The 22,074-nt window shown below is 38.9% G+C and overlaps 1 protein-coding gene across 1 annotated transcript; it reads right to left on the bottom strand.

Moving 5' to 3' along the window:
- Nucleotides 1-4,373: 4,373 nt before the first annotated feature.
- On the bottom strand, nt 4,374-6,120 carry LOC124288393 (E3 SUMO-protein ligase ZBED1-like). Its single transcript, XM_046724910.1, has 3 exons — nt 6,063-6,120; nt 4,936-5,612; nt 4,374-4,832 (listed from the first exon to the last, which is right to left on the bottom strand). The coding sequence occupies exons 1-3, from the start codon at nt 6,118-6,120 to the stop codon at nt 4,374-4,376; spliced, it is 1,194 nt and encodes a 397-aa protein (XP_046580866.1).
- Nucleotides 6,121-22,074: the final 15,954 nt, after the last annotated feature.

Below are 22,074 nucleotides of genomic sequence, written 5' to 3'. Positions count from 1 at the left end.
CACCAGTAACTCCTTGGGAGCACAATTCTTTCGGTCACGATGTCGGTCTCTGTCATATCAGAAAGGCAACGTCCAGTGTCACGGACAATGCCTTTACTAATGTTTAATGATATGTGAGGGGACAGGATTTGCGATTGGATCTGATTCCTACACTCAATGAGGAAAGAACCAGATCGCAGTTTTTTAATTTCTTTTACTTCCCCGGCCAAACCTTCAATGCCCTTTGCTACTGCAAAAGGGTTTAGCCTCAGAGGACCACCATCAGGTGCTGTCATGACAACGAAATGCAGCCAATTTTCAGTATTAATGAGAGCTACGGGAGCCTCCTCATCCGACAAGAACGAATCATCTGACTCGGCGTGACCAGCCGATTGATAGAACCGGGCCCATTCTACCGCCCGTCTAGGTGAAGTCGGGCGAAGTGGTGTGTTGGGCAAAGGAAGACTGTTCCTGGAACCAGTGCCCTCAACCACCAGTCTCCGTTCCTCCACCGACACAGGGGCGCAACCCACGGCAAACGGGTTGGTGGACCAAATATACCCTCGGGTCCACGGACGTGGGGGGTGTGGGGGGTGGTTAAGAGAGCGCTCAGCGTTTCCCAGCACCCAGGAGAAGTTGGTGGGAAAGGACTTTGCTTCTGTGTCCAAGAAAACGGAAAATTAATTCTTGAGACTTTGTTCGTGTTGGCCCACTGATTAGGTCCTGATCTGATGAATGCTGGTTGAACATTTAAGCTTTGTCGGAGGTTGCCTCCCTTGGTTCACAAATTAAAGAAACACAATTCAGTTGAATTTGTCAAGAATTATCTCATTAAACCCATTTAGGTGAATAAATAGTGATATGGAACAAGCAACAGTTTACTTTCCCCCCCGACAATTAATGTTCTATTCTATATCATGTCGACACTTGTGGAGAGCAACCTCCTCACTGTGAGTGCCAGGTAACACAAATAGCTCTTCTCCTGTGTTGCAGAATAGGTCCTCGGCACCCTGTTGCTGGTCGTAAGAGGTGACCGAATTGGGCAACCTGTTTGCCGTGGGTTGCGCCCCTGTGTCGGTGGAGGAAGGGATTCTAGTGTACCGGCCTGAGAGCTCCCATTATGTTGAAAATGTCTTCATAGATATGAAATCGTGTTTTGACGGACACCAAAATGTCTGGCCATTTCATTTCCCGCATACTTCTTTAAGCCGTGGCATGACGGACACGCAGTTAAAGTTGAAATGAAAGTTTTTTCCACAACATTCAGAAGGCAGAGAATAATCAACCATTACTCAATTCTCAATATGATGTGTGTGAATTTCAGGTGTCAAAATGCATGCCAAAAATGAGTAGGTTCATTGTGCACAAAGTGCACATGCCACGCATGATACTTGACATCAAACTGTATGCAAAGTGCTTTGCTACATGTTTATTTAAGTATATTTTTATAACTTTTCAAATACTTTTTGTATCATACAATAGATATCGTTCTCGGCAGGATAAAGCTAACGGATATTTTCGGTATCCGTTTGGGTCATATACGGATTATGATGCAAATTAGAGAGGTCATATGCACATTCTATGGTCTACTTTCACAGTGTAAACAAACATGGCGTCACGCCCATCTACCGACGAACGTGTCTGGATCGACGGTCGTGGTTACGGATCTGTCAGTTCTTTGATCCAAGAAACTTCATGTTTGGTAATGATGGTTGGATGAATATTTTTACGAAGCGAAGATAGAACTTCATAGGCTTACAGTGATACCAACACCACTTCCGCGACCGACTGTCAGGTTTCGGAATCCAGGTTACGTAACATATATTAAAGTGTATTTATTGTGCAAAAGATACAAATTTGCATCACCAAGCTTGTGACGTAACGTATTACTATGCACATATTTATGACGTCATAGATACACTTGCACATTCATGACTTTTGGCAATTGAAATCGCATTTTGTAAAATTATAAAATATGTACTCATCTCGCCAAGGCTTGCTAAATACAACGTTTATTCCTAATGCAGGAAATTACCCTACCGATAACACACTCACGTGATAACCTATAGTTATTCAATTTTATGTTACCGTTTTCTGTCGGTGTGACCAGCCGATTGATACAACCGGCCAATTCTACCACCCGTCTAGGTGAAATAAGGGTTGAAGTCTCTTCGCTGCTACCAGCGTACAGTGCTTGCCTAATGCAATCTGCGTTAAAGGTGTAGACGGATCAAGGCCATTCCACGGAAGGCCTGTTCGTCTGCTGATAGCGTGTCTTAATCTCTTCCGTACGTGGATCTGCCAGATGTAGCTGTCTTCGGCCAACGCCGTGACTCTTGGGTCTTCCAGATCTTGCGTCTGGCCTGTTTGCCGGAAGCGGTTTATCATTTGCTGATGTTGGTCTGGCTGCTTGTCAGCTGAAGTTCTGAAACCCCATATTGGCCGTACCGTTGAGCTTGCATACGTCTTTGGTTTTTGGTTAATGCACACCTGCTCCGTCCAACATCGGTGTTTATGCTACAATCATGCACGCGCATTTGGACCAACGTCACACAATTACGTTAATCGCGTTTTGCACAACTCATATGACTTTTTCGGACAGCTACATTGTTATCCGGACCACGTTGAAGTTAGGCGAGAGTTTTCTGCTTGAGTTCAAACCTGTGCCAGCGTTGTGATTTGTTTTATTTTATACAATTACCTTAAAAGTGATAATTTTCTTTTCCCCGGCAGTTCAGTAAGAAAAAAAATTTGTTTGGAAGAATGAATTAATAACTGAGTTTGTTACTGGCTATATCTTCAAAGGGGGTTGAAGCAGCAGAAAATAATTGTCCTCCTGCACGTATGTTGGTCCTAGGGCTGGGACGGGTAGGAAAAACTGGAATCGAGTACCCGGATGTACTTACCCGAATCGGAATCGAGTACCCGGAAGTGTAAGAAATACAACGCTTTCTGTCAACTTTCTGAATATCCAATCACGATTTGACAGAGATTGTTTTGGAGGAGTAGAAAGTATGGCAGTAAGTAACTGATCTTAGGCTATTTAATTTACGTCTGTTTAACTAAGATACAGAGTAACACCATTACGTACATTCCTTGTTAAAACACAGAACTTTTCGTTCGCGCTGTTACTGACAGTCTGTGACTTGACTACTCAGTGCTCATGCGCATATAAATTACAGTCCTTAATAATAACCTCCATTAACCGGACAGTACCAGTGATGTACATGTGTGTTACGTCAATAATGAAAGAGACAAGTTATTTTATCAACTAGCAGACAACTACCTTCAGATGTGATATTCTAACTGAACCTATAACATTTTTCATGTAGACTTTATGTAAACTTACATAGAATAAAATTTGATTGATGTATTTAGTACCATTTACTGACTGGAGAATTCTATACGAGATAGAGACAGGCAAACTGTACAGCAGTTGAGTTAAGCTACATAACAAAATGTTTCGCTCGTATCAGGGAAGACTGGTTATTTGCATTACAGTTTGCCTATTATACATTACAGAGTACAGACTAATACAGAGCCGTGAATAACTTATTAACCGTTTATGAAATATCTGCAGTGATTTAACTTTATATCTTTATCCTTCCACAAGATATTTAAATGTTGCATGGAAATGCGTTTGTTTGAAAAAACTTTTGCTATTTCAATATTCTAAATTTTATGTAAGTGAATATTGCGTATCTTCATTGGAATAACTGTTTGCTGATTATTATTTGTTAAACTATAATATGTATAGTAACTGAATGGTAGTATATGTGAGTTACGGGAGTTGTGCTTCTATTTCTGATCATCGTTCTTCTTAATGTAATGATAACCAATCGAACATTGTATTTACATCCCAGGGTGTGCTCTTTCAATAGACGTTCGTTTTAATATGCTAATTCAATGTTTTATTGATCTCCCATTCCCTACAATCTCTGTAATAGTGAATGGATTTAGGTTTGACGCAAAAGTAAAAGCTGTCTCATGAAATTGAAATAAAATAGTAACTAAAGACAAAATTCAGCGTAATCTTAAGAGATTTTAATGAATTTTCTTAACAAGCATAGTGAGTGAACAAAATGAACATAGTTAATGAACATAGTTACTCAATGTAAGGAACGCGTTTATCTCACTAGTGATGAACTCGAGAATGGATCGTATCTCACTGATTCAATCCGAATCTTCAGCAGACTGGAGGTTGGGGAGGGTGGGAGGGTCATCTTTCGGCTCGGCTTTAACGTCAAGAGGCAGAGCAGAAGACGTCGACTGTGTCGTGGATGCTGCAGCAGCAGAGCCGGGGACAGTGTCAGATGATTTAGACATATTCTTATTCAGGAATATTATTGCATCGGCTGTCTTCGGATCAAGTGCTGCCCTCTGGTGTGTAATGGTCATGCCGGCAGTAGGGAAGCCCGTTCTGAGGGAACGCTGGTCCCGGGAATACTCAAATATTGGTGTGCAAGAACAGGTAGCCTCGGGAAGACGACTTTATTTTCCCGCCACCAGTTCAAGGAGAATGAACTGCCTCTGATAAGAGAGGCTGACAACTTGTTGGAGGCTGCTTGAAAGTCGCTATAGTCCTGCTTGGCGGTCCTGTCTGAGACATCATCCGAGATTTCAATTATGTCCCCCAGTAGGAAGGACATTGCCTTCTGACTTTCAGAGAACTTCACCTTTTTCTTAGGTGACGGCAAGATCTCCTCCTCCTGTTTGACCTGAACTTCGCTGACTCCGGGAACACTGTTATCATCCTCGGGATCTCCACCTTCAGCTTGAGCATTACCATTGATGAGGGATACAATGTGATCCTGCAGTTGTTCCCGCTGGTTGTCCTCCAAGAAGCGAAGGTTCTTAAAGCATGGGTCGAGGGCTGTAGCAAATCATTGGTGGGGACAGAAAGAAGTTGTCTTTGAGCAATCTTGACTGAAGACCATCTGATATTTTCTTTTTGACCTGTGTGATGACAGCCACATCGAGATCAGACGGCAGCAGGTGTTTCTTCATCAGAGCGAAGACAAGAGGATACACGCCTGCAGCTGTAGGAAACTGCTCGCTGCAGAGAACTTCAGTTGCTGATACCAAGGGTTTCAGACAATGAACTAGGTGCTCCATCAGGGCCCAGTGAGCATCTTTTAGTATCAGGGACTTATGTTTCTTGTCATCATGAAGAACTGTAACGACATCAGCGTGTACTTCAACCAACCGCTCAAACATGAAATAGATGGAGTTCCATCTGGTGCAGACGTCACTAATGACGTGTTTGATGGGTTTCCCCAGTTTTTTCTGCACCTCCTCCAGGTGCTGTGTGGCCACAAGTGATTTTGAAAAGAAGGAGACAAGTTTCCTTGAATGAATGATGACATTGTCAACAGCATCTAGCTTGAGTGCATCTCCGACTGCAAGCTGCAATGTATGAGCGAAACATCGTACATGGGGGTATTCAGCCATCCTAGCTGCTACTGTCATGTTGCTGGCGTTGTCTGTAGTCAAACCCGAGACCGTTTGGATTTTGAATTCTGATTGTATTCCTTTCAGGATTTCCGCTATGTTTTCCCCACTGTGACGCTCTTCTACCCGCCTTGTGGCAATAACACAAGATTTCAGCTGCCAGTCACTTGTCAGATAATGACCTGTTACAGTAATGTAGCCATGTGTAGCGCAACTCGTCCACATATCTGTGGTTAGAGCAACTCCCTCCGTGGACTTGAACGTTTCAGTCAAAACAATTTTAGCATCTTCAAATGTTTTCATCAGATAATTATGCATTGTTTTTCGACAAGGAACTTCATAGTTAGGGTTTAATGCAGCGCAAAAACCTCGGAAACCTTCGCCCTGTACGATATTCAGCGGCCTCAAATCTCTCACACACATAAGCATGGCCTTGCTTGTGATGTTTTCATAGCTTTCCTTCGTAAGAACTTTCTTGGCTGTGAATGTAAGTGTGCTTTGTTTCTTTGTCGCTTTTGACTCTGTTTGAATCAAAGATCTGTGTTTTAGTTCAAGATGCTTGTGCATCGAACTTGTACTACTTCCGCAGTAGGTTAGCATGGTACCACAGAGTCGGCATTTGGTTTTCTTACCATTTGCATCCAGCTCAAAATGAGTCCAAACACTCGACTTAGCACGCTTGCCGTCCATTTTGCGCTAGGTTAGAGTTACCTGCCCTTGCCACTACAGAGTTCTCTCCCCTTCCGGGTACTCGATTCCTAGAAATAGGACTCGAGTCCACCTGTACCCGACCCGGATTCGAGTACCTTGAAAGAACCCAGAACCAAAACATAAGTTCTCCTGTAGGCATGTATTCATTCAGATCTGATTTCAAGTTACTTCGAAGTCTAATATACGCCTTTAAAGCCAGTAAGTGAACTGCTAGTGTAGAAGGTCCTGGTTCCATACGAATTACCATCAAAGTCTTCGACATCCACAAGGCCCTCTATCTTATGATCGGGTTGATGGCCTTCGTCTATCATAAACATACCCTGACAGTCTCTCACCATCCACTTTTAGGGAGAGCAGCTGCATTCAATAACAAAGGTGACTGAATATCTTGATTGTTTGGGTGGAGGATCATGTCTCCCATAGGATCACATCCCGCACACCAGCCTCCATAAAACCAGATCAATGATGGCCCCATCATGCGTCCGGGTAATACTGTGCACTTTGGACGCGTATCCTTCTGCAGTCAAGTTGAGCTGCATATGAATAGATTCCTTTTAAAACAGCCCATCTTTCTATTCATGAGAATGTTCCCTAGCTTATACACGCACACACAGACACGTGCGTGCGGACATATGTCATACTTTTGAGAATGAGTTACTTACATCAGTGGCGAATGTCATTACTGTACCCAGTGTGTCGATGTGAAAGGTGCCTATTCGTTTGCAGTTTTCAGAAAAAGAGTAACAATCTTCTGCCCAACCAAACTGATGTTGCTTCGTCTTGTTCCCGCTTGTGAAGGTGGTGTCAGTTCTCACAATAGTCATTGCCTGAAGCACAGAAAACAAACATCTGTTCAGAAATGTGCCATTACACCCGAAGAACACAAAGGTTTCTACATGTTTTTATGGTTTACAGTTTAAATGTTGAATAGAATGAAGTAATCCTTTCTCACAATTCCTATTCAAAATAAATATATTGAGTGAGTGAGTTAAGATTTTAAGTCACATCGGCAATATTTCAGCCATATCGTGACTAAAACAAAGTATAGATTTATAATGATTAAATATTATAAACACCTGTCAACGAAGGACAGTAAAACAACTAGTATATCACAGATATATATGTAAAACTAGTAATTAAAACTAAAACAGTTTAACTATGGAGGACGTTAAAACATTGGAACTAGACAAGGCGATACAATATAAAAACAGGCTATAGATCGCCAACAGCTGAAGGTAGATCAACATACTAGGGACCATGGGGACTTACAGTACCTTTGCAACCTGCATGGACCCCAGTTGGATGCATACCATCCCTTCAGCCCCTGGCGATTGTATGAAAATTTAGCCATAATTAAAAGAACATATATACTACGATTAAGAATAATAGTAGTATTAAACTGACATTGAATGCTTTCGGACCTACGTACCCTCTCAAGAGGACAATAATTTTACAATACTTCAACCCGCTTAGAGGGTACAGCCACTAACAATCTCGGTTACTAATCTAAACTACCAAAGATAAAATATTTATCTATATACGAACCATTTATAAAAATGTATTGAGTAATTCTATTTCTTTTAAAAATTCAATAACTAAAATGATAATTGACTTTACTGAAAAAAGATCCTTTACAATCTTAACATTGAAATATTTATCCCTTGTGATGGAAAAATCAATAGAGTCAAGCCGGACATGCTTGACCGTGATCCCGTGATACAAAACGGAGGATCTTCGCCTTTTAACAAATACTCCTGAGTATGTGTACTATGGCCAATGCGACATCGTCGCATAATGACCTCTTCAAATCTTGACTGACAACCTAAGTAGGTGTAACCGATAGTTGGTTTATTTTCATGTAATTTATACCTGCTTGAGTGTCCCACTTCTTTTGCATTAGATCACGGATATCTAATAACAACTTTGTAATCAGAGTATGGAATAAGAAGTGGTGTCACAGATTTGTTGAATGCTGCCTTGGCAGTAAAGTCGGCCATTATGTTACCGGAGATTCCATCGTGGCTTGCTAACCAACAAAAGACGATGTCACTGTAAATAGTGGTGACAGGCAGCAAGATCATTATATAACTCAATTATTTCGATTAAAGCGGATGTTTGCACGAAAGATTTTTTATAGCCGGAAGGCAAGAAAGAGAATCTGAAAATATGATATATTGTTTATATTTAGTGCGTGTATTTATATATTTAAGAGCTGTTAGAATCGCGTTTGCTTCTGCTGTGAAAATTGAACTGTAATTTGGTAATTTGGAAGATATTGTTTTGGACCCAATGACAGTGGCACAAGCCACTGCACAACCATCCTTTGGATCGATCTGTGAATATGGATTTATATGTATTGTATTTACGTTTTAATTGATTAAATTCTTGTTAGGGCTCCTTGCCATTAGGCAGGAGACCTATTGTAATCGTTCGTGTTTTTATTATTATTATTATTATTTATTCTTCCGCCGTATTTTGTACCAGAGCTACAGAGAGCACCGCTGGACAGAATGCCTTGACAAAAATCACCCAGATGCCCACCGAGGTGTACATATCGCGCTTTAAAATCTCTAGGCTGTAGGCCCAATAGCAAAGGGCAAATAATTCAAAATTAATTCAAAAATTTCAATTTCAAAATGCAAATATCTCCAAAACATAATGCCCAATGTGTGCCAAAGTTCTTGAGCAGATGCGCAATCAAAATGCCTCGCAACTTCGCCTGGACGGCTCAAGTCGCTAAAATGCACCTCGTTTAGCCGCTATTTTTGATTGAAGTTTTTGGTGATGTTTTTCAGCAAAATGCTGACTACTTTCCTCCCAAAATGTGCTGCACTGAAACTTCAAGAGCTTGCTGGCTTCTTCAAACTTTGCAGTATACTTTGTGTCTATGCACCTTACTAAGTACAGTAGCATCGTCAAAGTGGCTATGTGTATTTGATGGCCGCCATGTTGGACGCTACTTCTGCAAGCAAAGTTGTCTTCAAAACTTTCACGGGCTTCTTTTTGCCATTTTGTGCCAAACCAAACTTAGCACATACACTTTAAACGTTTTGAAAACTTTACTTATTCATTAATTTATGTCACCTCTGACGAGTGCCATCAAAGTTGCTGATCAAAACATCTGTGCAACATAATCCATGTGAATACAGCGTATGGCTAGTTAAAAGGGAAAAGCTATTTGAGACGTTCCCCTCGAATGAAAGAAAAGAGTGCCAAACAAACTGACCCTCATTTCCAGTGTAAGATCGCACCAAAAATCACGCAAAGAGACTGGTTAACAACGTACCAGTCATCATAAATGATACTCTTCACTGAAAACCCCAAAGTTTGATGACAGATTTAATAAATAAGGACTTCTTTTATATCACCGACGGCCCAGGACATACACTGCCGAATGTGTCATAAGTTTCTATCGATATTTACAGCACGGCAGATTACCCGTGCAAAACATGCGACAGTCTGAGCTGAAAAGCGCAAGGACGATATATCCTATAAAGAGACTACGCTTCACTGCAAAGCGTGGTCCACGATGCAGATATGGAGACGATGCTCAATTTCAATTGAGTTAATGACGAGAGCTAGCGCTACACAAAATTAAAATACACTGCAGTAGAGGTGCTATTCCTTCATTGTAATCTCAATCTTTTGTAAAGGGGTATGTCTTTAGGCAGCTTTTAAAGATTGTCAATGATTGAGCGTTCCGGTGTCAGGAAAAATTGTAGCTGTGGTCTAAAGAGTACTCTGGTCTAGCTGAAGTAAGCGCTAGTAAAATCGTTCAACAACGACCAGGCGCCGGCTTTGCAATGCCCGAAGAGTAATACGTTTTTGCTAACAATTCGTGCTGTTTGCATGGATTTTGAAAACTTCATAGGTGACCTGTATCGCGGTGTTACGTGTATTTACAGTATATATACCTGCCTTTGATTCACAAAACCAGTTGCAACAGCCCGAGTGTAACAGTGTAATGGATACTGATACAAAACTTCTGAAGTACCTTAACTGCTCACTTGCGTGCTGGAGTGAGGTAGAGTTTAGTTTTACGCCACACTCAGCAATATTCAAGCTGTATGTCCGCGGTCTGTAAATAATCGAGTCTGACCAGACAATCCAGTGAGTATCAGCATGAACACTGATCTGCGCAATTGGGAACCGATGACATAAAGTCAACTAAGCTCAGCGTGAGAGAAACAGTGTTGTGGATATTGGTACATGCTACAGCATAACTGCAGAGTACGGGCGCTTTGTGTCACATTTCAACTTGGCTGTTGTTGATATTTAAATGGAAATTAAGTATCTACACTCACCTGAAAATAAACACCAAACAACTACATTTTCAGGTAAAAGAAATAAATCATTAGCATTTCTGAACATACATTATTCTTTTCCCTTCTGATCTCTAATCAAGCCAACAGCTGTTTCCAATTACCATATACCATGGCAACACAACTTTGTTTCTAACCCTAAAATACATAAGAATTCAATTTACTACTGAAGTATTTCTCATTACTGATAGTGATATGATCCATATCACAGCTATAGCCTTTATTGCTTTCGACATCTGCATGACCCAGGTACCTAAAATGGCTAGAAGTTATCCAAGTCAAGGAGTCCTCAACGTTGCTTCTGCAACTTTTAATTTATATTGTAATTCATTAGTTTCTGATTTTAGATGCTGTTAATGTGGAAGTCGACTAGGTCAAAGAAAGAAGACTGGAAGGAGCTATATTTTCCAGCATAATGCCAACAGCAGAAGGGAAAGTTTCTAATTCTTATACCAAGAGGTGGAACAAAAGATGACTTCTGTTATACAGATCCTCACAGAGGTGATTAAAGATACAGTTATATGTGCAGGGTTTGACCTTGAATATACGTTGTTTTGTTATATACTGTAAAGCCAATTTTGTATGACATACAGACTGTCAATATAGGTGAAGCTCTAAAGGACCCAAGACAAATTCTCAGACCTTGGTGGTGGACAGGTAGAATCTAACGAATTCAGGAGCTGCTTTTTGCAGGCTCCACCATAAACGATGGAGCCATAATGAAGTTTTGAACGGATCAAAGATAGATAAAGTTGTAGGAGGGTAGTTTGATCCCATTCCCACTTAAAATTGGAAACAACTTTCAGTAAATCAAGTGCCTTCAGGCATTTAGTTTTAAGGGCTTTAATAAAGGGGCATAAACGTTAAAATGTATGTCAAAATTAAACCCAAGAACTTAGCCTCTTTAACAACTGTGATGGGAGTGCCACTTAGAAACAGTTCAGATCTTTATGAAGTATATATTTCTACAAAATGTACATACAATTAGTTTTGGATTCAGAAAGTTTAAAACCGTTTTTTCAAGACACCATTTATTAATTCTGTTTAAACACACCTGTGCTTGCTGTTCAATAGTATGCATATATTTTACTCGCGACCAGGAAATATTAAACCCTAACACAAAAAGTGATCCATCGATTGAATCGTCAAAGCCTTCGATAAACTGTTGATCTTGGTACTAAGAATGCTGTCGGAAATGCTAGGAAAATGCTTTTTAGCCCTTTAATATCTTTATATGATAATATGTACTGCTACGTTGTCAATATATCAACTCGCTCATTGTCTGCCCACTTTATTTCAATCGACGCTAACATCTCTACGCATTTAAAGCGTTTTTCTTACAGGAGAGAGAATTTGGTACCAAACAGCAATCTCTAAGAATTTTCAGAGGTTCAACAACAGAAATCTGAAAATGTAGTCTTTACATTTATGTTGTAATCAAAGCACCAGGTGGTGTAAAGAGAAATATGAATTAACGTTTTTCCTAACAAAAAATATTCAATGTTTTGTGTTACTTTTCTTAATTATCGTTTCTTTATTGAAGAAACATTTATTATACCGTCGAAGTCTTGCTAAATAAGTTTCCTCACTACGCATGCATGATCGTTATCACAGCGTCCACTGATGGCCAACTTGATTTGCAGTCGATTGTTGCAAAGTTAGTTTATAGTTTTTTTCTGCTTAAAAGACAGAGAGGTAAACCTTTCATTAGTTTAGAAAGTGTTCTATTACAGAACTTGTAAGAGCTGTTGAGCATGTCTTCCAAGTTTACAATATTGTAAACCGAAATCAGACAAGACAGGGACCTGTCTCAAATGCAAAACTGGGACGTAAACCATCCTTGACAACTTTGACAAGGGAGTGCTGGGACAGGGCGGTCTACAAACTTTATGGAAAGAAAAATATACATATTCAAAAAGCTACACCAGTGACTTCGTTAAATCATTTGGCCAATGTTCGCCAACCAGATTAAACTGACCGAATTACATCCATATTTTTTCAATGAAATATACCGTTGACATTAGAAACATTTATTAAAACGTTGCACACATTTCTACAATCAATCGATAAGATAACACAAGTGATTTGGACTCCCTTTCCAATGTACAGTAATTCGTATGTTTATTTCAAAACAAACACACATACACAAATGATCCCCTTACATAACCGAATACATGTATATCATACGTACACATATTCAACATTTGCAGAAAAAACATCTATTTAGATGACCCTCGCCCAAGCGTGTTGCTCCAGGTGTCAATTTCACCTACCGATTACCGTGGATTAACGATGACGTAACACAGGCCACTTAATGTTTGTATCAAATAACGTCCCACTACCCCCTTATTTCCTAAGTTTTAGGTATTTTCATCAGTAAAAAAACACATTTTTAGGGCATGTCTCAAAATTTATTCTCGGTCTACATTAGCAGATGTTTCTTGAAATGATTTTTATTTATTTAAGTAACTGTAATACCTCTGAATTTTAAATATAAGTCAAAAAGCATTTTTCTAGCATTTCCGACAGTTACTTTAGAATTGTTAGTGACAGACAAATACTGCTCCTGTGGGACAATCTGATCCTGATTAGTAATGGTCAGACATAGGTTGATCCCACTCGGGCTTGAAATTCCTTGCCTGGCTAAAAACTGTGATATAAATTGAGGCAAACGGTCCCCATAATCCAAATGTCATGTAAATCCTTTATAAAATACCATGCTTAAAGTAGTATCATTTTGCTTTCTCAAGATCAGAAAATATTGATACTGCATGTCATTGTTTAGTAATAATAGCATTTTTGACAAAGGATTCTAAGCGTACCAATGATCAATAGTATTTCTATTCTTCCGAGAAACCACACTGATTATTTTAGGCCGCGAGGTTATTGGCTCTGTGACATTCTCAAATTAATCTGTTATTTACCATTTCGCTCCATGGTTTTACACAGACAGCTGGTGAGAGATATTGGTCTGTAATTTGATGGATCTTGTATGATCTCGGCCATGTTTAGGAATAGGGTCTACAATGGCATTACGCCATGAGGGAGTAAAATTCCCAGACGTCCATATTTTGTCAAAGATATCTAAAAGTGTTATCAGACATGGTTCGGGTAAGTGTTTCCAGAAGCTGGTAATGTATATTGTCAATCACCACGCTGTCATACTGCCTGACATTGCTAAGAGCTGTAACTCATGCAATGAAAATGCATCATTGTAATCTTCACCGTTATTAAATCAAAATAAATTCTGGTCTTTTCCTAGTAGTTTCTGATATCTCTGAAACTCCAGGGACATAATTTGCCGATGATGAATTTTTAGGCAAGAGTTTCGCCACCTTTTATTTGCAATTTTAGATTTGTCATCTTTAAGATGGTGAACAGCAGATTTGGAATCTTGCCCTTTAATTTTTAAAGCCTTGTTCCATACCTTGGAAATTGGCGTGCGTGAATTAAGTTTGGAGACATAGTTCCTCCAAGATTGCCGTTTGTTTTTGTTTGAAAGTACGACGTGCCTTTACATTGGAAAATGATCGCTTCCACAGAAGTCATTGTTGACGGAAGATAACAAAATAGAAATCTTCTAGTATTTGTGTTGGTACTTCACTCCCTGAGGTTGTGACTGCTTAGGGTCACCCATGATAACACAGGGCTTCGGAAGTTGATCATAGAGTGATCAGTTCAGTCTGCCGAAGTGCAGATGAAGGTGAAATATACAGAGAGCACAATGTAAATGTTACACCTAGAGTCAGATCGCACGGCAACAGCTTAGTTGTTAGTTATAAGCGCAACAGGCTAGTGAATAACATCCTGCCACACAAGGATAGAAGATCTTCCAGTGGCCTCTATCACCCAGAGTAGAAAAATAATGATAAGCATTAAAGCTGATGTAACGTGTCTGTCTGTCTGTTTCATATGTTTTGCAGACAGAATGCCGATGGTGTTAAATCCTTGACTAATAGTTGTGTAGTCCTCTACAGTTCCAACGCACGATATTAGTAAGTAAAATGACTATCTTTTGGGTGGATTGGTAAGGATCTACCCTTCACTTTCATGGAGGGCGACAAGCTATGTCCTCGAATTAACCATATATTTTTATTGAGGTATTTGATGGCCGCCATGTTGGACGCTACTTCTGGGCAAAAGTTGTCTTCAAAAACTTTCACGGGCTTCTTTGCCATTTTGTGCCAAACCAAACTTAGCACATACACTTTAAACGTTTTGAAAACTTTACTTATTCATTAATTTATGTCACCTCTGACGAGTGCCATCAAAGTTGCTGATCAAAACATCTGTGCAACATAATCCATGTGAATACAGCGTATGGTAGTTAAAAGGGAAAAGCTATTTGAGACGTTCCCCGAATGAAAGAAAAAGAGTGCCAAACAAACTGACCCTCATTTCCAGGTACATCACACCAAAAATCACGCAAAGAGACTGTTAACAACGTACCAGTCATCATAAATGATACTTTCACTGAAAACCCCAAAGTTTGGACAGATTTAATAAATAAGGACTTCTTTATATCACCGACGGCCCAGGGATACATTGCCGAATGTGTCATAAGTTTCATCGACATTTACAGCACGGCAGATTACCCGTGCAAAACATGCGACAGTCTGAAGGAAAGCGCAAGGACGATATATCCTATAAAGAGACTACCACTGCAAAGCGTGGTCCACGTGCAGATATGGGAGACGATGTCAATTTCAATTGACAATGACGAGAGCTAGCGCTACACAAAATTAAAATACACTGCAGTAGAGGTGCTATTCCTTCATTGTAATTCAATCTTTTGTAAGGGGTATGTCTTTAGGCAGCTTTTAAAGATTGTCAATGATTGAGCGTTCCAGGTCATGGGGAAAATTGTAGCTGTGGTCTAAGGAGTACTCTGGTCTAGCTGAAGTAAGCGCTAGTAAAATCGTTCAACAACGACCAGGCGCCGGCTTTGCAATGCCCGAAGAGTAATACGTTTTTGCTAACAATTCGGTGCTGTTTGCATGGATTTTAAAACTTCATAGGTGACCTGTATCGCGGTGTTACGTGTATTTACAGTATATATACCTGCTCTCGATTCACAAATCAGTTGCAACAGCCCGAGTGTAACAGTGTAATGGATACTGATACAAAACTTCTGAAGTACCTTAACTGCTCACTTGCGTGACTGAGTGAGTGAGTTTAGTTTTACGCCACACTCAGCAATATTCAAGCTGTATGTCCGCGGTCTGTAAATAATCGAGTCTGGACCAGACAATCCAGTGAGTATCAGCATGAACATTGATCTGCGCAATTGGGAACCGATGACATGTGTCAACTAAGCTCAGCGTGAGAGAAACAGTGTTGTGGATATTGGTACATGCTACACAACTGCAGAGTACGGGCGCTTTGTGTCACATTTCAACTTGGCTGTTGTTGATATTTAAATGGAAATTGTATCTACACTCACCTGAAAATAAACACCAAAAACAACCACATTTTCAGTAAAAAGAAATAAATTATTAGCATTTGAACATACATTATTCTTTTTCCTTCTGATCTCTAATCAAGCCAACAGCTGTTTCCAATTACCCATACCATACAACACAATCCTTTGTTTCTAACCCTAAAAACATAAGAATTCAAGGTTTACTACTGAAGTATTTCTCATTACTGATAGTGATATGATCCATATCAGCTATAGCCTTTATTGCTTTCGACATCTGCATGACAGGTACCAAATGGCTAGAAGTTATCCAAGTCAAGGAGTCCTCAACGTTGCTTGCAACTTTAATTTATATTGTAATTCATTAGTTTCTGATTTTTTAGATGCTGTTAATGTGAGGTCAACTAGGTCAAAGAAAGAAGACTGGAAGGAGCTATATTTTCCAGCACAATGCCAACAGCAGAAGGGAAAGGTTTCACTCTTATACCAAGAGGTGGAACAAAAAGATGACTTCCTGTTATACAGATCCTCACAGAGGTGATTAAAGATACAGTTATATGTGCAGGGTTTGACTCCTTGGAATATACGTTTTGTTATATACTGTAAAGCCAATTTTGTATGACATACAGACTGTCAACAGGTGAAGCTCTAAAGGACCCAAGACAAATTCTCAGACCTTGGTGGTGGACAGAATCTAACAGATTCAGGTTGCTTTTGCAGGCTCCACCATAAACGATGGAGCCATAATGAAGTTTTGAACGGATCAAAGATAGATAAAGTTGTAGGAGGGTAGCTTGATCCCATTCCCACTTAAAATTGGAAACAACTTTCAGTAAATCAAGTGCCTTCAGGCATTTAGTTTTAAGGGCTTTAATAAGGGGCATAAACGTTAAATGTATGTCAAAAATTAAACCCAAGAACTTAGCCTCTTTAACAACTGTGATGGGAGTGCCACTTAGAAACAGTTCAGGATCTTTATGAAGTATATATTTTCTACAAAAATGTATACAATTAGTTTTGGATTCAGAAAGTTTAAAACCGTTTTCAAGACACCATTTATTAATTCTGTTTAAACACAACTGCAGTTGCCGTTCAATAGTATGCATATATTTACCGCGACAGGAAATATTAAACTCAACCACAAAAAGTGATCCATCGATTGAATCGTTTAAAGCCTTCGATAAACTGTTGATCTTGGTACTAAAGTACTGTCGGAAATGCTAGGAAAATGCTTTTTAGCCTTAATATCTTTATAAAGGTGATAAATGTACTACGTTGTCAATATATCAACTCGCTCATTGTCTGCCTAATTTTTATTTCAATCGATTTAACATTCCCATGCATTTAAAGGGAAGTTTACAGGAGAGAATTTGGTACCAAAACAGCAACTTAAGATTTTTTCAGAGTTCAACAACAGAAATCTGAAATAGTCTTTACATTTATGCTAATAATACAGGTGGTGTAAAAATATGAATTAACGTTTTTCCTAAACAAAAAAATATTCAATGTTTGTGTTACTTTTCTTAATTATCGTTTCTTTATTGAAGAAACATTATTATAAATGTGAAGTCTTGCTAAATAAGTTTCCCGTCATGCATGCACATCGTTATCACAGCGTCCACTATGGCCAACGATTTGCAGTCGATTGTTGCAAAGGTTTATAGTTTTTTTTCTGCTTAAAAAGACAGAGGTAAACCTTTCATTAGTTTAGAAAGTGTTTATTACAGAACTTGTAGAGCTGTTGGCATGTCTTTCCAAGTTTACAATATTGTAAACAAATCAGACAAGACAGGGACCGTCTCAAATGCAAAACCGGGACGTAAAACCATCCTTGACAACTTTGACAAGGGAGTGCTTAGACGGGCGGTCTACAAACTTTATGAGAAGAAAAATATACATATTCTAAAAAAGCTACACCAGTGACTTCGTTAAATCTTTGGCCAATGTTCACAACTAGATTAAACTGACCGAATTACATCCATATTTTTTCAATGAAATATACTGTTGACATGCAAAACATTTATTAAAACGTTGCACATTTCTACAATCAATCGATAAGATAACACAAGTGATTGGACTCTTTCCAATGTACAGTAATTCGTATGTTTATTTCAAAACAAACACACATACACAAATGATCCCTTACATAACCGATACGTATACTATACGTACACATATTCAACATTTGCAGAAAAACATCTATTGAGATGACCCCTCGCCCAAGCGTGTGCTCAGGTGTCAATTTCACCTACCGATACCGTGGATGCTGATGACGTAACACAGGCAATTAATGTTTGTATCAAATAACGTCCCACTACCCCTTATTTTTCTAAGTTTTAGGTATTTTCATCAGTAAAAACACATTTTAGGGCATGTCTCAAAATTTATTCTCTCGGTCTACATTAGGTAGATGTTTCTTGAAATGATTTTTGTTATTTAAGTAACTGTAATACCTCTGAATTTTAAATATAAGTCAAAAAGCATTTTTCTAGCATTTCCGACAGTACTTTAAATTGTGTGACAGACAAAATACTGCCTTGTGGGACACCCGGATCCTGATTGTAATGGTCAGACATGGTTGATCCCACTCGGGCTTGAAATTCCCTGCCTGTTAAAAACTGTGATATAAATTGAGGCAAACGGCCCCATAATCCAAAGTCATGTAAATCCTTTAAAATACCATGCTTGCAAGTAGTATCATTTGCTTTCTCAAGATCAGAAAATATTGATACTGCATGTTGTTTAGTAATAATAGCATTTTTGACAAAGGATTCTAAGCGTACTTAATGATCAATAGTACTTCTATTCTTCCGAAAACCACACTGATTATTTGTAATGAGGTTATTGGTTTCCAGATACCAAATTAATCTGTTATTTACCATTCGCTCCATGGTTTTACAGACACAGCTGGTGAGAGATATTGGTCTGTAATTTGATGGATCTGTATGATCTCGGCCATGTTTAGGAATAGGGTCTACAATGGCATTACGCCATGAGGGAGTAAAATTTCCAGACGTCCATATTTTGTCAAAGATATCTAAAAGTGTTATCAGACATGGTTCGGGTAAGTGTTTCAGAAGCTGGTAATGTATATTGTCATCACCCGCTGCAGTGTCATGAGCTTGCCTAAGAGCTGTATGTAACTCATGCAATGAAAATACTTCATTGTAATCTTCACCGTTATTGGAATCAAAATAAATTCTGGTCTTTTCCTGTAGTTTCTGATATCTCTGAAACTCAGGGACATAATTTGCCGATGATGAATTTTAGGCAAGAGTTTCGCCAATTTTATTTGCAATTTTAGATTTGTCATCTTTAAGATGGTGAACAGCAGATTTGGAATCTTTGCCTTTAATTTTTTAAACCTTGTTCCATACCTTGGAAATTAGCGTGCGTGAATTAAGTTTGGAGACATAGTTCCTCCAAGATTGCCGTTTGTTTTGTTTGAAAGTACGACGTGCCTTTACATTGGAAAATGATCGCTTCCACAGAAGTCATTGTTGACGGAAGATAACGGAAATGAAATCTTCTAGTATTTGTGTTGGTACTACCCCTGAGGGGGTTGTGACCGTTTAGGTCACCCATGATAACACAGGGCTTCGGAAGTTGATCATAGAGTGACTGAAGTTCAGTCTGCTGAAGTGCAGATGAAGGTGAAATATACAGAGAGCACAATGTAAATGCTACACCCAGAGTCAGTCGCACGGCAACAGCTTGAAGGTTAGTTATAAGCGCAACAGGGTTGTGAATAACATCCTGCCACACAAGGATAGAAGATCTTCCAGTGGCTCTATCACCCAGAGTAGAAAAATAATGATAAGCATTAAACTGATGTAACGTAAAATTGTCTGTCTGTTTCAGATATGTTTCTTGCAGACAGAATGCCGATGGTGTTAAATCCTGGACTAATAGCTGTAGTCCTCTACAGTTCCACTGCACGATATTAGTAAAATGACCTATCTTTTAGGTGGATTGGTAAGGGATCTACCCTTCACTTTTATGGAGGGCGACAAGCTATGTCCTCGAATTAACCATATTTATTGAATAATGTTATGCGATTTTCTGAACCTTTGGGTGGTCTGCCACTCTTTTTCCCATTTTCTGTTCTTGGTTTGACAGTACTTTTTTACTTTGAATTTGTTTCCGATCGAGTCTGTTCTGTAGATTGTGACAATGTTTGTTCTACATCCTGAACTGTAGATAGCACCCGAGTGTTCACATTTACTTTTGAAGTCTGTGTAGATTGTTCAGGCGTGAAAAGTTTCGGGTTATCGGTTTTAACCCAAGTCAGGTCTGTTTGACATGTAATTGATGAAGTTGATACTTTAGGCATGGTTTCGGAAGGTAATCTGACGACTGATGCATATGTTTCATTAGGTAGTGTTGATTCCACAATCTTTTGAGGATTAGTAAAACTAATGTTTTGAATGAATTTAACTTTGTGTTTTTCCATTTGCTTTTGCCATATTTCATTATCTTTGGAAAAGGATGAGTGCAGTCTCCTGTCACAGAGACGTCCCGCTACAGTGAGCACATGTCACTGGCTTTGTACAGGTGTTAACACCACCTCAATGGATTTGGGATGTAGACTGCAACTGTGATACTACAGTAACCCACTTTAATAGACTGAGGGAGACTTGGAGATGAGAATACAAGTAGGTATGTGTTTGTCGGAATCAGTTCGTTGTTTTTTTGTGGTTAGTAAATCGTTTGACATATGTCACACCATGATCTTACAGTTCTGACATGTCAGCGAACAACTGTTTATCATCCAAAACTGTGTTCCACAGGAGATATCGCAACTATATATATATCAACTACCCAATGTACATCAACCTTGTTAATTGTATATACTTACTATACAGCTATATATATATTCTCCTTGCCTCAGTTGTTGTATCACTTGCTTGATAACGGTGTTAGTACCTACACCGAAACGTCGCACTCATTGCAATAAAGAAGTTGACTATCCATAGAAATCAGTTTTCCTTCAACTATATGTTTTATTCATTTAGCTATAGTCAAACACAAGTAAACACTGAATAGATATATAGAATAAATTTCTTTATCTCTGTGAAAAATATAATCACTTAAAAAACAGTGCGTGGATTCCAGTGTAATTATAATCTGATATGTTTTTCAGATCCCAGGAAAAACCCTAGTGTTTTGTCCGCACTGCTAGTCGTTTGTGAAACAAGGAATCCGTCTCGAATGGACGGCAGTTTTTCATCAGGTTAGTCACCAAAGATACTTCACTTCACAGGTTTCACTTAATGACTTCAGTTTGCACTGTCCATTTGCTCTCTATCATATATCAATAATCAATATATTTAATTATTGTATATCAGATATGTAACTGTAACTGAAAGTGAACAAGTTGTATTACACATTTTACAGTTTTTTAAGTAATTGTGTATGTTATTGCCTATTTTATGTTACTATATTGTTGTGAATGTTTCCTTAGAGGGTTGACAAAACTAAGAAATACCTACTGGCGATTTTTTTCATTCAGGGGAAATGTTAGATTTTGCATGCTTTTCTCAGAAGAGTTGGTCATTTCAATTTGAAATGAAATAGATCACTGATATAATCAGGGGTTTCATTCAGTGTTTAATCATGATTCCTAACTATTTAAAATATGTATGTACCGTTGTACCTATACTTATATTTCAATTGGCGATTTGGTAGTAGATGTTAGCTTGAATATGAGTACAGAGACAGTAATTATTTTATAACCACAATTTGCTTCAGAACACTGGGTTGGCTACTATCTAGTATCAAATGACTGACAATGTCCAATGGAAGATACAATATACATGTATGCTACAGATCTTTTCTTTGTGATTTCATTGTGATCAGATGTACCACTGTGAATGCATTTGAATATGTATACATGTGTTATTTTGGCTGTTTCTGTAGTTTTACTAAGCATTGTATTTGCAGGATGATGCAAAGTCTGTGTGGGACGATGAGCATGGCAACGATGTTGTGCCAGACATCAACCAGGACCCTTCACATTCACCAAACAAGCATATATACTTACCTGTCTACAGTAAAATAGCTATCACCAATGTACACCGGGAACAGAAACCTAGCGACAACCTTCATTACCCAGTATTCATTAGGTTTCCGCAAAAGTCGTGTTCGGTATGACTGTTTCAGCGAACTGAAACTAAATGGAAACTCATAATG

This window comes from Haliotis rubra, unplaced genomic scaffold (genome assembly GCF_003918875.1).
Source record: "Haliotis rubra isolate DU_JTF1 unplaced genomic scaffold, ASM391887v1 Scf417, whole genome shotgun sequence".
NCBI lineage: Eukaryota > Metazoa > Mollusca > Gastropoda > Lepetellida > Haliotidae > Haliotis > Haliotis rubra.
This window is presented reverse-complemented; position numbering and strand designations above follow the sequence as displayed.